The 15,167-nt window shown below is 42.6% G+C and overlaps 1 protein-coding gene across 1 annotated transcript in view; it reads left to right on the top strand.

Moving 5' to 3' along the window:
* Positions 1-15,167, top strand: part of ADCY2 (adenylate cyclase 2) — a 1,242,889-nt gene that overhangs the window by 738,819 nt on the left and 488,903 nt on the right. Inside the window, exon 8 of the mRNA XM_075212755.1 lies at positions 12,339-12,497. Coding sequence (XP_075068856.1) covers positions 12,339-12,497 — 159 coding nt within the window. The remainder of the gene's footprint in view (positions 1-12,338; positions 12,498-15,167) is intronic.

Raw genomic sequence — 15,167 nt, 5'->3', positions numbered from 1 at the left:
CATGAGGAAGGAGCAGTATCAATTACTTCACTTGACTGTTTAATTTGTATTTTTCATTATTGCCTTTCTCTCTTCTCTTTTGGACATTGTCTCCATCTTACTCAGATCCTTCTCTCTTCTCTGTCATTCTTATCTTTCCCCTTTCTTTCCTTTTTATCTATGCATATCCCCCCCTTTTATTCCTTTCTTTTCTTTCTTCGTGTTCCTGGTCACCTTTTCCCTTGCCCAACGCCATTACCAAATTCCCCCTTCTCTGCTTCCAGCCCTCTCACCCTCTCTCCCACATTCACTCCACTGCCCCCACAGCTTCCATCCCCCTCCCTTCCCCGTTTTGTCAACGCCCCTTTCAATCCCCTCACAGCTAGTTCATCAGCACTCCCCCACAGACTTGGGCTTTTGCCACGAGTTCCCCTCCTTGTCCGTCTGGTGGGCTTTTTACCCTCCAGTATCCTCAAGCATGTGACATGGTGTTTGCTAGGCAAACTCCAGCTGCTCACTCATCTTCAATTGTCAGGCCCTGCTCTGCTCACTGCTAAGCTCACAGGGCTTTTTAGTGAGCCTGTACTGTGTGAGTGGAGCAACGGGGATCCCCATCCACTTACTCTGCTCATGCTAGCTCACCAGTGGTGGGCACAGGTAGCACCACTCCTGGCTGTGCCACACAGTGTTAATCCAAGATGCTGCATGTCTTCATATTCCCAGGTGGAGAGGGGCATCTCAATGACCCCCCTGCCTCTCCTCCAGCCCTATCCCCACTTCACTTGATCCCCTGGGCCCCCTCTACAAAAATAAATACATAATTTCAAATAAAGGAAAAATAAATAAAAAAAACATTTATAATAATTAAAAAATATATACATATAATTGAAATAAATTATCCAGTGCAAGGCATATCCATTTCCCCCACCCCCACCTATTATTCTTTCTTGCTCTGCCCTTTTATTCCCACTTAGGAAGTTTTGCTCTTTGCCAGTGCCCCAACCTTTCCCCCCCTTACTTTGCAGAAACACAGGATCATATTTTCCCCTGCCTCTGGCTGCTCAGACTGTCCCCCTCAGGGGCTCCAACCCCTTTTACAAGTCCTCACTCCCCAGCAGCACCCTCAGCCAAGCACATTTCCAGGCATTACCATGTTAGTCATCTTTAGTACAGCAGATTCCTCGTGCCAGGAAGATTTTAGATTAACGCAATAGAGCTTCACATCGGATCGAATGGTTGATGATGAGGATCGGCACATTTCAGCACGGCGTATAGGAGCATCAAGTACCTATGGATGCAAGACCGACGACACGTGCTTTGGTGAGTATAATGCACACACTACATTTTCATACACTACACAAGTCAAGGAAAAGTTAATGCATAGTGATGGCTCTTCTGCTTATGACGGGGTCTTCATACATTAGGGATGTTATGATGCACTTACTAAGAGACATGTTTTAGTGGTGTTACATCGCTAGGGAAGATATCATTGTGGCGGCCATTAAGGCCTATCACAATGGTTGCAAGATTTTGTTTTTGCCGTGGTCTACATTGCAGCAAGGACCCACGTCGTTCTAAGACTTGTTTAATTCTCCCCCATATGGGCCGACACTTTTAATTAGGAGATGGAATGAGTATAGCATCCATATGATGACCGCCTTTCGGTTCAGCTCAGTGGCCAACCTTAGCTTACCACTGGGTTTTAGGGCTGTGATGGAAATTAGCAAAGTTGCACTGTGCTTTCAGGCAATGGGATGACGTTTGCTACATGGAGGGGCCTGACACGCCTCACCATGGGCAAAATGGGGTTTTCATCATTCACACAGCTGAAAATGATTTTGCAGTTGAAAATTTCATGGGTAGACATTTGGGTTTTCACTATTTTATTTTCTATTGCCTATCAATATGTACTAACCTTTAGGCATGTTTCATAGCCAACACTCCCATTATATATTCTGCCAGGTTGATCTGTACATTTAAACAGTATTCTACCAAAGGCATGCAGATGAGAAGAACGATTTGGGGGCAGGTATACTTATAGCAGGAGTGTAGTTATCAGTATACCTGAATATTGGTTGATACAAGTTTACTTGTCTTGCTCTGATAGCTTTTGGTTTGCCTTGACTTAGCACATTGCAATGTTATGAGAAACAGCTAGTGCAGCATCAGCTGGTGATATAGGGTCCTCCATTTAGGTGTTTATGTGACTACAGCACTAATTTATGTGTCATGCGTGCCTAAACTTACCAATTTGTCACCAATTGGATTTACCAATTTGTCACCAGTTTGGGTTTACATTGCAGATGTGGCCCGCGAGGGTTGGTGAGGATCAATCCTTGTAATACTTCAATCTCTACACCAGATGGCTCGTCCATGCTATTTTTCAGTACATCTACCACTGCATATGGGTACACTGAGAGAGTTACATAATTTTAGGGTAGTATGTGTATGCGGCACAATTTGCTAGGACTGGTCAATTTGTTATACCTACCTGCCACTCGGTGGCGCGCTTATTATGGGGCATACCTAATCTGAAAGAAGGAGACTGTTTTGGGTACTATTATAATAGATGCACATTTCGCTTTAACTCTTATAGCCATTGTGCATAATCTATAACTCCCTTATTAGATTCGCCAATCCATTGTTCCAGGTTGACCCAGTCTAATTTCATCTGATTTGTCCAGTATCAAATTTGTATCACCCAATCTTTGGAAGCATGGTTCCAATAATTGTGTGCTTCAGAAGCATGTATGACAACTCTTCATTCAGTAAATATCAAGGGTCTAATCTAGGTCATTTGAATCCTACACTGATTCTTAATTTGTGGGCATATTATGCCATTCTTTTTATGCAGAGCCATAACAGCGTGATTATGCCCAGTACAGTTCTTCACTCTCTATGCTTTATACCATGCGTCTGGGTTTTACTGAACAAAATCCCTGGTGCCTGCCATCTGTTTAGATAACTTCTCTAAGGTTCTTTAGTGTTTGTGCACCACAATGAAACACTTATTATCTACACTAATTTCAACTCCGAGAATTTATTATAACACACTGTTAGACAGTAATTCAACAATGAGATCATTCCAGAGTAAAATCTTTTTACCCACTACATGTTACACAATTGAAATTTACTTTTTATGACACAATATCTAATAGTGTCCAGGGGGAAGGGCCTGTAACTGCCCTTTAAATTCTCCCCCTAGTGGCTGCTGATTCTCTTTTGCTGCACAAATTCCCACCCACCATCTTGGATGCTGCCCCATTGCTTAGTTGGTCTTTTACAGTTATACTATTGTTGTTTCTTTCCCTGTATAGGTGCGGAATCTCTGTGGAGTTACTAATCCCCTTTTTCTCCCTCATTACAGACGAGGCACAGTTGGCAGGAAAGCTTTAGCAGTCAGCGACTAATACATACAGTGCTATCGCTGATTGGACACTGATCATTGCCCGTTTCATAGTAACGTCCATTTGTATGGGGAATATCTTGAACTGCTTTGTGTGGGCACGTCATTCTGAGTCCAGAAGGGGATTAGTCACTCTGATGCCAAATTTAGCACCGGCCAAATCTTAAAGGAGCATAACCTAGGACCAGGGTTTAGTGCCGGATGGCCATACATGGTTTTGGTTCAGGTATTAGTTGGTAGCTGACCTGCAAAGGATTTCGTCTCCACTATAATTTATGTTAATCAATAAACTCTGACCTTTTGCCAAAACTTAAATTTGTGTCAGTGTCTTTATTTCCGATGTGAGTATTAAGGGTTAACAGGTAGAAAGGTTTGTGCAATAAAGAGAAGCATCAATAGTATATAGTTTAACATTACAATCACACACAGAGAGGCCTTAAAAAATTGAGAGAAATTGCAATTGAAAATTCACTTACCGATCAAACCGGTGTGCATCTCTGCTCTCTATCTAACCCAGCTCCTCACAGCCCTATCAAAAATAATGAGGAAGTGGCCAGATTTTTATAGTGCTAGGTCAAAACCGTGTGTGGTTTGAAAACTGCAGAGAAAATTACAGATTTAAAAAACATCACTTTTGCTGAAAACTGCCAGCAGTTTGTGACGTTGTACACACAATGCTAGTGGTTTGAGTTTTCACCCTCCAAATTGGAGGATAATAAATTCTTTGGTGTGGAGCATTAATGTATGGTGATTTGCAAATTGCCAAAAATTTCCCCTCTAATCTTTTTTTTTCCATTCTCATATTGCACCTCATTTCCATCTTGTCTGTACTCTTGACCCCTACCCCTGCTGCCCACTCTTAGTTCCCTTTCCTATGAGATTCAAAGCATAACTATATCTAATAACCACATCAATTCACCTTTTGTACTTCTTTCTTTTTGTCTTCCCAGTGCAATCATACTTGTTTTTATTTTACTTGCTTTTACAACTACCTAATTTTCATAGATGGTTTCGTAAGAGCAATGCAAGTGCAATGACATAACTAGGGATTCAGTACTGAATGAATGTGCACAACCAATCAAAATTAAGCTTGACTATGTTTTTGCCCCTTTTGAAAAACAATCCTTATCACTTTTTGGGATCGCATACACATTTGCCAGTATAGTTCTGTAATTTAAGCCCATTTTCCATTAAATAGTCTCTCACTGGGAGACATACTGTACATGTATTTTATGAAATTCTGCAGTTCAATTACCGTATATACTCGTGTATAAGCCGAGTTTTTCAGCACATTTTTTGTGCTGAAAAAAGCCCCCCTCGGCTTATACTCGAGTCCCACTTACCTGGTCTCCGTTTTCCAGTCTCCCCCGCTCATCTGCAGGCATCTGCAGCCTCTGTGGATCACTGTCAGCCACCATTTTATTGTAGCCCGTTTTTGTGTGTTCATTGCACATGGAACAATAAAGTTAAATGAAAAGGAGCCTGTCAGTCAAAGCTAAAGACCGGGACATTTCCATCTAGCCCCGCTGGTCAGAGACACATGTGAGTACCCTGACTTGTCCACTGCAATTATTTGCAGCAGTTTTATAAAGTCCAATATTTTCATTTTTTGTCACCTATTAATAAGTGTCTGAAGATTCTTTTGCATAACTGTGAAATCATTGAAAAGTCTAAAAACATCCCAAACTTCAAGTATAATAAGGGTTAAATCACACAAAGCAAATTGTATTGTTCTGTTAAAATGTTTCTTCCAGCAAACAAAATCAAACTTATCTTTATGTGAGCTATTATATCAAATTCTATTTAGTGTATGTGCAGCATCTTTTGCATTACTAAAGCCTAAATTACTGTACTGTTCTGAACACTTAGGAGTAACTGCTCATCACCTTCTAAAGGCGAATAAACTTAACTGGCACATGTATTTAGTATCCACAGACTGTCTCATTGATTTATATATTAATGATCTGAGTTGTCTTTAGTGAATGTTATTTATATCTGTGTTCACCTATTAGGCTTGATACCAAGTGCAGAGGATTTAGTTTAACCATTTGTGTACAATTTATTAGGAAATGGGTATATATTATGTACTTATAAAATTTTATTGATGTTTAATAACAATAAATTTTGATATATTCATTTACAACCTCATGTTTGTATTATTGGGAGCCCAGTGTTAACGATATCCAGCACTGTTTTTATTTTTGAAACTTACCAGTAGCTGCTGCATTTCCCACCCTAGGCTTATACTCGAGTCAATAAGTTTTCCCAGTTTTTTGTGGTAAAATTAAGTGCCTCGGCTTATATTCGGGTCGACTTATACTCGAGTATATACGGTAATCACATTTTAACATACATGGATGAGCAGTTTTACATCAGATGCACAATATAGAAAACTAACATGATTACCCTTCAATATATTGTACCTGTAATGTATAGTAATATAATATATACTGTGTAACACTTATCCTCATATATTACATTCCAATTTAATAGAGATGCTCAGCTCGGTTCCTTGAGAACCAAACACACCCGAACTTAACAGATTCAAGTATTGAGCCGAGCCTGCTAGGTACTTTCGCGCGCCCTCAGAATTGAAAACGAGGCAAAACATCATCGTTACGTCGTCGGATCTCAGATCTTGTAAGTTTTGGATTCTATAAGTACCACCCTCCACAGCGATCCAGCACCATTTCACAGAGGGACACAGAAGGGGTAGCACCGTTATTGGCAATCTCTAGTGCAGTTGGGCAGTGTCATAAGTAGAAAAGAAAGAGGAGGGGTAGCAGAGCTCTTCAAAGTCTCCAGTGACATGCTCCATTGCTAATTGTCATTGCTAAAATAGAACTATTAGGTCTGGCACGATTGGTCTTCTAAATCTGCAGTCACATTGTACTGTGTTATATAGGTAACATACAAAGAGGAGAGCTCCATTGCTAATTGTCATTGCTGAAATAGAAATAATAGGGCTGGCAATGTTGTTCTTAATCTGCAGTCACATTGTACTCTGGCCCACTTCTGGCCCCCGTTGCTGCCTTCACCTCTGTGCTAATTGCCCTTACCCTCTTCTTGCCCCTTCTCTCATTCCCAGTCCCCCCGTCTCTCACCATGCCGCCCCACTCCTTTCCTATACCCATCCTCTTCCCTAGCCCCTGTCTCTCCCCCAACTCTCACTGCCCCACCCCTCCCTCTCCTCCCTCGCTCCATCAACCCTGATAATCTCATCTGCATCTCCCCTCTTTCCTCCCTCCCTTTCTCTTGTGCCCTCTGGAACTCCAGGTCCCTCTGCAACAAACTTTCCTCCATCCATGACCTCTTCATCTCCAACTCTCTTAATCTTCTTGCCATCACTGAAACCTGGCTTACTTCTTCTGATACCGTTTCACCCGACGCTCTCTCCTACAGGGTCCTCTCCTTCACCCACTCCACCAGACCAGACGAGCATCCAGGAGGCGGAGTGGGCCTCCTCCTATCCCCTAACTGCCCTTTTTGTGTCATTCCCACTTTACCATCCCTCTCCTTCTCCTCCTTTGAAGTACACTCCATCCGTCTCTTCTCCCCATCCACCTCCGTGTCTCCGTCATCTATCGTCCCCCAGGCCCCTTCTCCCTTTTCCTTGACAACTTCGCTGCCTGGCTCCCCCACTACCTTTCCTCTGACCTTCCCTCCATCATACTTGGCGACTTTAATATCCCTATTGACAACTGTTCTGACCCCTCCACCATTAAACTTCTCGCCATTTCCTCCTCCCTAGGCCTTACTCAGTGGACCTCTTCCCCCACCCACTGTCTTGACCTTGTCTTCTCTCATCTCTGTGATCTCTCTGATTTCTCCAACTCTCCCTTCCCACTATCTGACCACCACCTCCTCTCCTTCACTCTGTCCTCCTCCCCTGCTCCTGCCTCGCCCAAAGCCACCCTCACTAGATGTAACCTGGATGCTATTGACCCCACCTCCTTCTCCTCCTCTCTCAAAACTCTCCTTTCACCCCTTCCCTCCCTGGCCTGTCCCGACCAGGCCTCCTCTCTCTACAATCACTCCCTCACCACTGCCCTGGATGCTGTTGCCCCGGCCTCTTCTATCTGCCGACGCCGCATTATTCAACAACCCTGGCACTCAAAACTCACCCGCTTCCTCCAAAGATGCTCTCGCACTGCTGAACGCCTCTGGAGGAAATCTCGCTCCCTGGCTGACTTCCTCCACTTTAAATTCATACTCTCTTCTTTCTCCTCTGCCCTCTCACTCGCTAAACAATCCTTCTTTAAGTCCCTCATTTCTTCTCAGTCCTCCAATCCCCGCCGCCTCTTTGCCACCTTCAGCTCCCTCCTCTCCCCCCCTCTGTCCCGCTTTCCCTCTCCGCTTCTGACTTCGCCACTTTCTTCTCTTCCAAAATTGAGGCCATCAGGCTGAACATCTCCTCCTCCCCTTCTCCCGCCACCCTCATCGCTTCACCTCCCCCAATCAACCAATTCTGGTGCTCCTTCAGCCCTACAACCGGTGAAGAAGTTCGCTGCCTTATTCTTTCCTCTCTGCCCTCTACCTGCCCTCTCGATCCCATCCCCTCCCACCTCCTTCGCTGTCTCTCTCCAACGGCCTGCTCTTACCTAGCACACCTTTTCAACCTATCACTCTCCTCTGGTGTAGTACCCTCCTCTTTTAAACACGCTCTTATCTCTCCTATCCTCAAAAAACCCAATCTTGACCCCACCTCTCTTGCTACTTATCGCCCTATCTCTCTTCTCCCCTATGCCTCCAAATTACTTGAGCGGATTGTCTGCAGCCGCCTAATCAGGCACCGCGAGGACAATTCCCTCCTTGACCCTCTCCAATCTAGCTACCGCCCCCTCCATTCTACCGAAACTGCCCTGGCCAAGGTTACTAATGATCTCCTATCAGCCAAATTCAAGGGTCACTTCTCCGTACTCATCCTCCTTGACCTCTCTGCAGCCTTTGACACCGTGGACCACCCCCTCCTGCTGCAAACTCTTCTCTCTCTCGGCCTCTCCGGTTCTGTCCATGCCTGGTTCGCCTCAGACGTCATTGTCTTTCCTCCGCCCAGACTCCCATTCCACCATGACCTCTCTATTGTCGTCAACAACACCACCATCTCCTCTGTCACCCAACTTCGCTGCCTGGGTGTCACCCTCGACTCCTCTCTCTCTTTTGCCCCCCCACATTCATTCCCTTGCCCAAGCCTGTCGCTTCCAACTACGCAACATCGCCCGCATCCGTCCTTTTCTCTCTCAGGATGCCACCAAAACTGTCATACACGCACTCATCATCTCCCGCCTCGATTATTGTAACCTCCTCCTCACTGGCCTCCCCCACTCCCGTCTCTCCCCCCTTCGTTCTTTACTCAATGCGGCCGCAAGACTCATCTTCCTCTCACGCCGCTCCTCCTCTGCCTCCCCTCTCTGCCTTGCCTTACACTGGCTCCCCGTTCCCTACAGAATCCTTTTCAAACTCCTCACCACCACTTACAAGGCTCTCTCCAACTCTACTGCCCCTTATATCTCTAACCTCCTCTCCATTCACACTCTTGCCCGCTCCCTGCGGTTGGCCAACGACCGCCGCCTCTCCTCCACTCTTATCACTCTTATCACCTCTTCCCACTCCAGAATCCAAGACTTTTCTCGTGCGGCCCGCCTTCTCTGGAACGACCTCCCTCGTTCCATCCGTCTCTCTCCTACTCTGTGCTCCTTCAAACGTGCACTCAAAACTCACCTCTTCCTCAAAGCCTACCAACCATCTACTTAACCCCCATCTCCTCCCTTTAGCTCATCCTCCCTTCTCTCCTCTTGCCTCAACTGGCTCCTCTTGTGCCTGGTCTGTTTACCCTCCCTTAGGATGTAAGCTCGTATGAGTAGGGCCCCCTCCCCTCCTGTCTCCATACCTGTTCTTCCGCTCCTTCTTTACTGTATATGACTAGCGGGAGTTTCTGAAGTATTGGTACTTTTTATTCATTGTTCTGTATGGTTTCACCCTGTATAGTCTACTGTTAGTACTGTGTGTGGCGCTGTGAATACCTTGTGGCGCCTGACAAATAAATGATAATAATAATAATAATAATAATACTTATCAAAATAGATTCACAGCAGTACACAGAAGACCAGGAGCACCAAGGAGCTGCTGGCACCAGTCATGATGATTGTAATCCCTCTATGTCATCTGCTAAAGCCTATGTTAAAGTGCATAGTGTTTTTAAGTCAGGAAAACAAAAATGTAAAAAACACCTTTTACCTTCAAGAAAAAAAAGACCTGTAATCCAAGCAACGTTATCTGCAGAAAAAAATAAAATTGCCAACATGTCATTCTATACACGCAGTGGCAAGGAAAGAATGAGGCCTTCGCCTTCCTCTATGAGTGCTAGTTCTGCAACTGTCACTGAGGCATCTTCTTGTAAGGTCAGTCATGACCAAGCAAGACCTTGTCATTCCGACTCCAAAAGTGGTATCCAAATACTTTTACATGTAAAAGTCGAGCTGGAAGAAAACAGTAAGGCATTAGAGGAAAATATATCTTCAGATTCAGAAATGACACAAATCCCTGAGGAGAGTCTATCCATGAGTGTTATGTGTCAGGATTGACCATTCTGATAGTGAGGATACCACTTTGGAATTGCAACAGGATGAGGAGGATATTTGTGTAGCTGACGAAGGCGTAATGAAGATGTTGATGAGGATGATATTGTTTGTGTAAGTTCTGCACCAGTGGAAGCAGTTCTTGCCATTGTCATGCCTGGGCATTAAACCAAAAAATCCACCTCTTATGTGTGGAATTATTTCTACCCAAATTCTGACAACAGTTGTCTAGCCATTTCTAGTGTTTGTAAAGCCTCAGTCAGTAGAGGTAGGGACCTTAACCATCTAGGAATCTCATCCATGTAACACCATTTGAAGCAAGTTCATGGCAAGCTGTTGGGAAAATCAGAAACTTATACTAAAAAATAACAACAAGCAGTCCATCATCAGTTAGGTCACTTCTCTCAGCTAGATCCCGACACCTGCAATCTACACCCACAACACCGTCTTCATCAATATCTTCAGTAGCGATCGGAGTTAGTCCTGCATCCAAGTTGATAAGGCTAGATGACTCCTCCGCTATCCTGGCTTCCTCAGATGAATTCTTGAGCCTTAGTCCCGCTGCTGCTGGGGGTGAATCTTCATCCCAGAAGCAGACCAAGAAGAAGACTACTAGTAGTTTACAACAATTGACTGTTAAACAATCCTTTGCAAGAGGAAGCAAGTATGAAAGCTGTCACCCAGTCTCAAAGCGGATCACAGACGCCATGGCTACTATGCTAGTATTAGATCTGCGTCCAATATTCACTATTAATGCAGCTGGTTATAGACAATTACTTGAGGTCTTGTGTCCCCATTACCAAATTCCATCACAACCCCATTTTACTAGAAAAGCTATTCCTCACCTCTACCAGAAGATTCGCAAAAATGTAGTTATTGGGCTACAAAATGCCATTCTACCCACTGTACACTTAAACACAGATATGTGGACAAGTGGAACTGGGCAAACTAAAGATTATATGACTGTGAGAGCCCACTGGGTTCGTGATTCGCCTTCACCAGCAGGAACAGCAGCATGTACCCAAGTACGTCACATTTTTCAGAGGCAGGCTACTCTGTGTATAACCGGCTGCAATAAGAGGCATACAGCTAAAATTCTGTTACAAAATTAAGGGATGTCATTGCAACATTTTCTTATCGCGCTTGGACTCTCCTCAGGATATGTCATTTTTGATAACGCCACCAATATTGTGAGAGCATTGCAGCTGGGTGAATTCCATGACATTCCCTGTTTTGCTCACACAATAAACTTGGTGGTGCAGAGCTTTTTAAAAAATGACAGGAACGTGCAGGAGATGCTGTCTGTGGCATCTCTGTCTGTGTAAAATATCTGAACTTTTCCGGCATTCCGCAACAGCATGTAGGCGATTGCAGCAGCTACAAGAGCAATTTAATTTGCCCTGCCACCAACTGAAGCAAGAGGTGAGGACAAGGTGGCATTCCACCCTGTATATGCTTCTGCGGATGGAGGAACAGCGAAAAGCCATCCACGCTTTCTCCACAAGCCATGATATTGGGAAAGGAGGGGGGGATGTATTTTACTCAAGTGCAGTGGAGAATACTTTCCGTGTTGTGCAAGGTGCTAAAACAATTCAAAGTAGTCACCTGTGAAGTGAGTTCAGACACTGCTAGCTTGAGTCAAGTGATTCCCTTAATTAGCCTTCTGAAAAAGCAGCTTGAGAAACTGAAGGAGCAGATTAAACAAAGCAATTGCGCTAAGTATGTCGGACTTGTAGATCAAGTACTTTATTCACACCTGTGCTGTAACTCCACCTGATCCTGCTATCAACTATCAACATCCAAAGAATGGTGGAGGATCACTTTTAATTTTTTTGAACGGTATAAAGACATCAGTTTTATTAACAAAGAACAACATTGCTTGCATAAGTAATGTCAGCACAGATGTGTAAATAGACGTGTATATGTATTACCTTCCACTTTGCTGCTGTTTCATCAGTATTGCACAAAGTGTTTGTAATCTGCACATTACGTCAAAGGTACCTAACTATATTATAATTTGTTTGTGAATTGGGGCTGATTCGAAGTTCAGTGATGAACTTGCTTTTTGCTGTGAATTACAATGGCTCTTTTTAGTGCATTGTTTGGCAAGGGCAGTTTTGCCAAAACAAAAACAAAAACCAAAACCTGCAGTTAATCCAGATCCAAAACCAACCCAGAACACGGGGATCAGTGAACATCTCTACAATTTATCTATAAATTATAAGCTTGCAAGCAGGCACTTTTTAACGCTTTGTCTTGTTTTGCACGAATATAAGTGCATGCCAACCGTAGAAATAATAATAGTAATATGAAGTAATTAAGCCTCACATGTGATGTGTGAGGTTAATATAACATTTGTCATTTTATTTGTTTAGGAAAGTAAGAGATGCAACAGGAGTTGACATTAATATGCGGGTCGGGGTCCACTCTGGAAATGTTCTATGTGGGGTGATTGGCTTGCAAAAATGGCAATATGATGTATGGTCACATGATGTTACCTTAGCAAATCACATGGAAGCTGGAGGAATTCCTAGGTAAGAGAACATGCATTTTTAAAATAAACTAATTAATGATATTTCCTATTATATTGTAAGAGTTTATATTTTTTCCAAAATGTTCTTATTTGTTCTGTAATTTATTATTTATTATATTTAAACACTATATTCAACAGCCCTGTTAATTAATGAAAAATAAATATATAAGAATTGGAGATAAAACAACACCCTAGCAGACAAAGCAAAGAAGATGCTAATGTTATAAATGCTACTTGTAATTGAATCTAAATGTATAATTAGTCAAAGTAGATGAGGCCCGCCATATAAATTAAATAAAAAATTAAATTAGAACTTGAATAAGTATCAAAATTACTTGCAAACTACCAAAAAAACGAATCATCATGAATAATGGGGTGATTACTGTTTTCCTAATGGAAAAAAATTCAATGGAAATGAAGTAGATATATTGTTAATTTATTGGTGTTGCAAATGGATAAACTGGGAAAAATTTAAAAAAAACACTTTTCCATGATACTTTCAAATATTTAGCTAAGCCCACACAAAAAAACAAATCTAAGTTCTTTTTTACTTAATTTAACCTTGTTTTATTTACTAAACCTTGCTCAGACTGATATAGGATTGATATCTAACCAATGTTAATGCATATAAACACAGACAATCTCACCACTGCAAAAAACACCCAGTGATCACATCACCAAGATTTCCAGATGACCACAACTATTAACTGTAATGCATGGGGCACAGTGATCAAGTGTCCACACAGATATCCAATCACAGTGGCGCACGCAGGGGGGGTTTCTGAGTCTCCAGAACCCCCCCCCCTGCGCTAACTAAGTGGCCGCTATAGCTGCACTGTCCTATACAGCAGCCGCGGCGCAGTCAAAGAAGCGTCCGCGGCTGCTGTATAGGACAGCGCTGAAGAATCGTGGGGGTTGGTTTTTTTTTTGGGGTCGGGGGGGAATCCCCCCCACCACAGCAAATCCTCCGTTCGCCCCTGAATCACTTCCTATGAATGGCTGCCTCCCCTTCCAAACTCACTACAAGTCTACCATCAATCAATTTAGATATTTTGCTGTTCATTTTAAATTTCTAAAAGTAATAGTGTAAAACAATGCAAAGTCCGAAAACCCAAGACAGACCAAGATCATTATTAGTTAGCTGCACATTAACATTGATAAAGGTTTAACTTCGTCTCTTGGACATTAATTTAGTTGGTATGATATCAAGAACTACTATTGAAGATAAAAGAAGTTTATTGAAAGGTATGTCAGCCGAACACAGTCTAAAGAATGTGCATCTAATTTTGCTTTCTTCTGTCTGTTTACACTCTTTTCAAAAACAAGTGCAGGCTGCCCTAGGCTATTACGCTCATATCGCCCCCACACCTTCCATGCCAGGCTAATGCACTGTAGATAAAAAAAATAACTAATTCTCAACTTAAAATCCAGCTTCCTACACTGCCCAATTTTTATGTTTCTGTGTTTTCGAAACTCAGCTCTACTTGGCTTAATAAAATGGTCACAGCAATCTTTGTCACCTTTTTTGCTTTCATTAAGAACTATATAGCAGAACGGAAGAATGAATGATCACTACTGGCACCTGTTGCCATCCTTGTCTCTCTCCTACTCGCTTATCTTCCAGCACCTGCACAATACTAAATTTTTCTTTCATGTTTTTACTTTTACTATTTTAAAATGAATTTCAGTTTATCTCTGTGTCACAAAACATGTTGCACTCCCTCCTAAAACTGCACACCCAAAGCTGCAGCCTTGTCAGGGTATTGGATAATCAGGCCATGAGCCATAGCCATAATTGGACATTTTAGTCCCTGGATGAGAGAGAATACTGGCAGTATCCATCTTGGTTATGCCATCCCTACTGATGTCTTTGCAATGGCGGTTCTGCTTCAGGGAAATTTGAAATAAGCTCTGGACATTTTTTTTACCCTCCGAGCTGTTTGGGTCCAAAATTGCTGTCAAGGCAGGGAAAAACTCAGTACAGAAGGTTTTCAAACACTGACTTCTCCGTTAAGGAGTAAATTTCTTAAAGTGTGAAAAATCCTTTTGCCAGCAAAAAAAGGCAATCAGCAGCGACAAAAAATAACCTTACACTGCTAAAGGGGATCTATTCATAAATAAGTCCTTAGGCATCCATATACACAAAGGGCCTGAGTCTTTAAGTAGAGCAAAACAAAAAATGGAGTAAATTTGATCCTCAACAAACCATGTTACAATGCAAGGGGTGCAACTAGTTTGTTATTATATTATAGTTTAATTATTATTATGCACATAAGGAAAATACTGGCTGCTTTTTCATGTAGCACACAAATACTTGATAACTTTTTTTTTACACTGCAATTTCAAGCTGATCTAGGATATGCCCAATCACAACTACAAATTCGTCCCCAAATTTTAAATTTACCTCCCTCTCTAATGCAACATGGTTTTGCCAAAATAGAAATGTACTAATTTTTTTTGTATTGGTCTACTGACTCAGGCCCAATGTGCGTACTTCCCTACTAAATTCAGACCCATTGCCTTAGTTATCCTATGTGGGGCCCCAAAGTCAGACCAGCAGGGGGACTTTTGGGTGTGTGGGTTTGGGAAGGGCTCTGCAAAACAGTTAGTATTAAAGGGAAGTTACTATATTACCTGGAACTTGCTTTTAAGTCGTAAAGGGAAATATGTC

The sequence above is a fragment of the Mixophyes fleayi genome, chromosome 5 (assembly GCF_038048845.1).
Source record: "Mixophyes fleayi isolate aMixFle1 chromosome 5, aMixFle1.hap1, whole genome shotgun sequence".
In the NCBI taxonomy this organism is placed as follows: domain Eukaryota; kingdom Metazoa; phylum Chordata; class Amphibia; order Anura; family Limnodynastidae; genus Mixophyes; species Mixophyes fleayi.
Note: the sequence above shows the minus strand (reverse complement) of the source record. Positions and strands in the feature narration are given on the sequence as shown.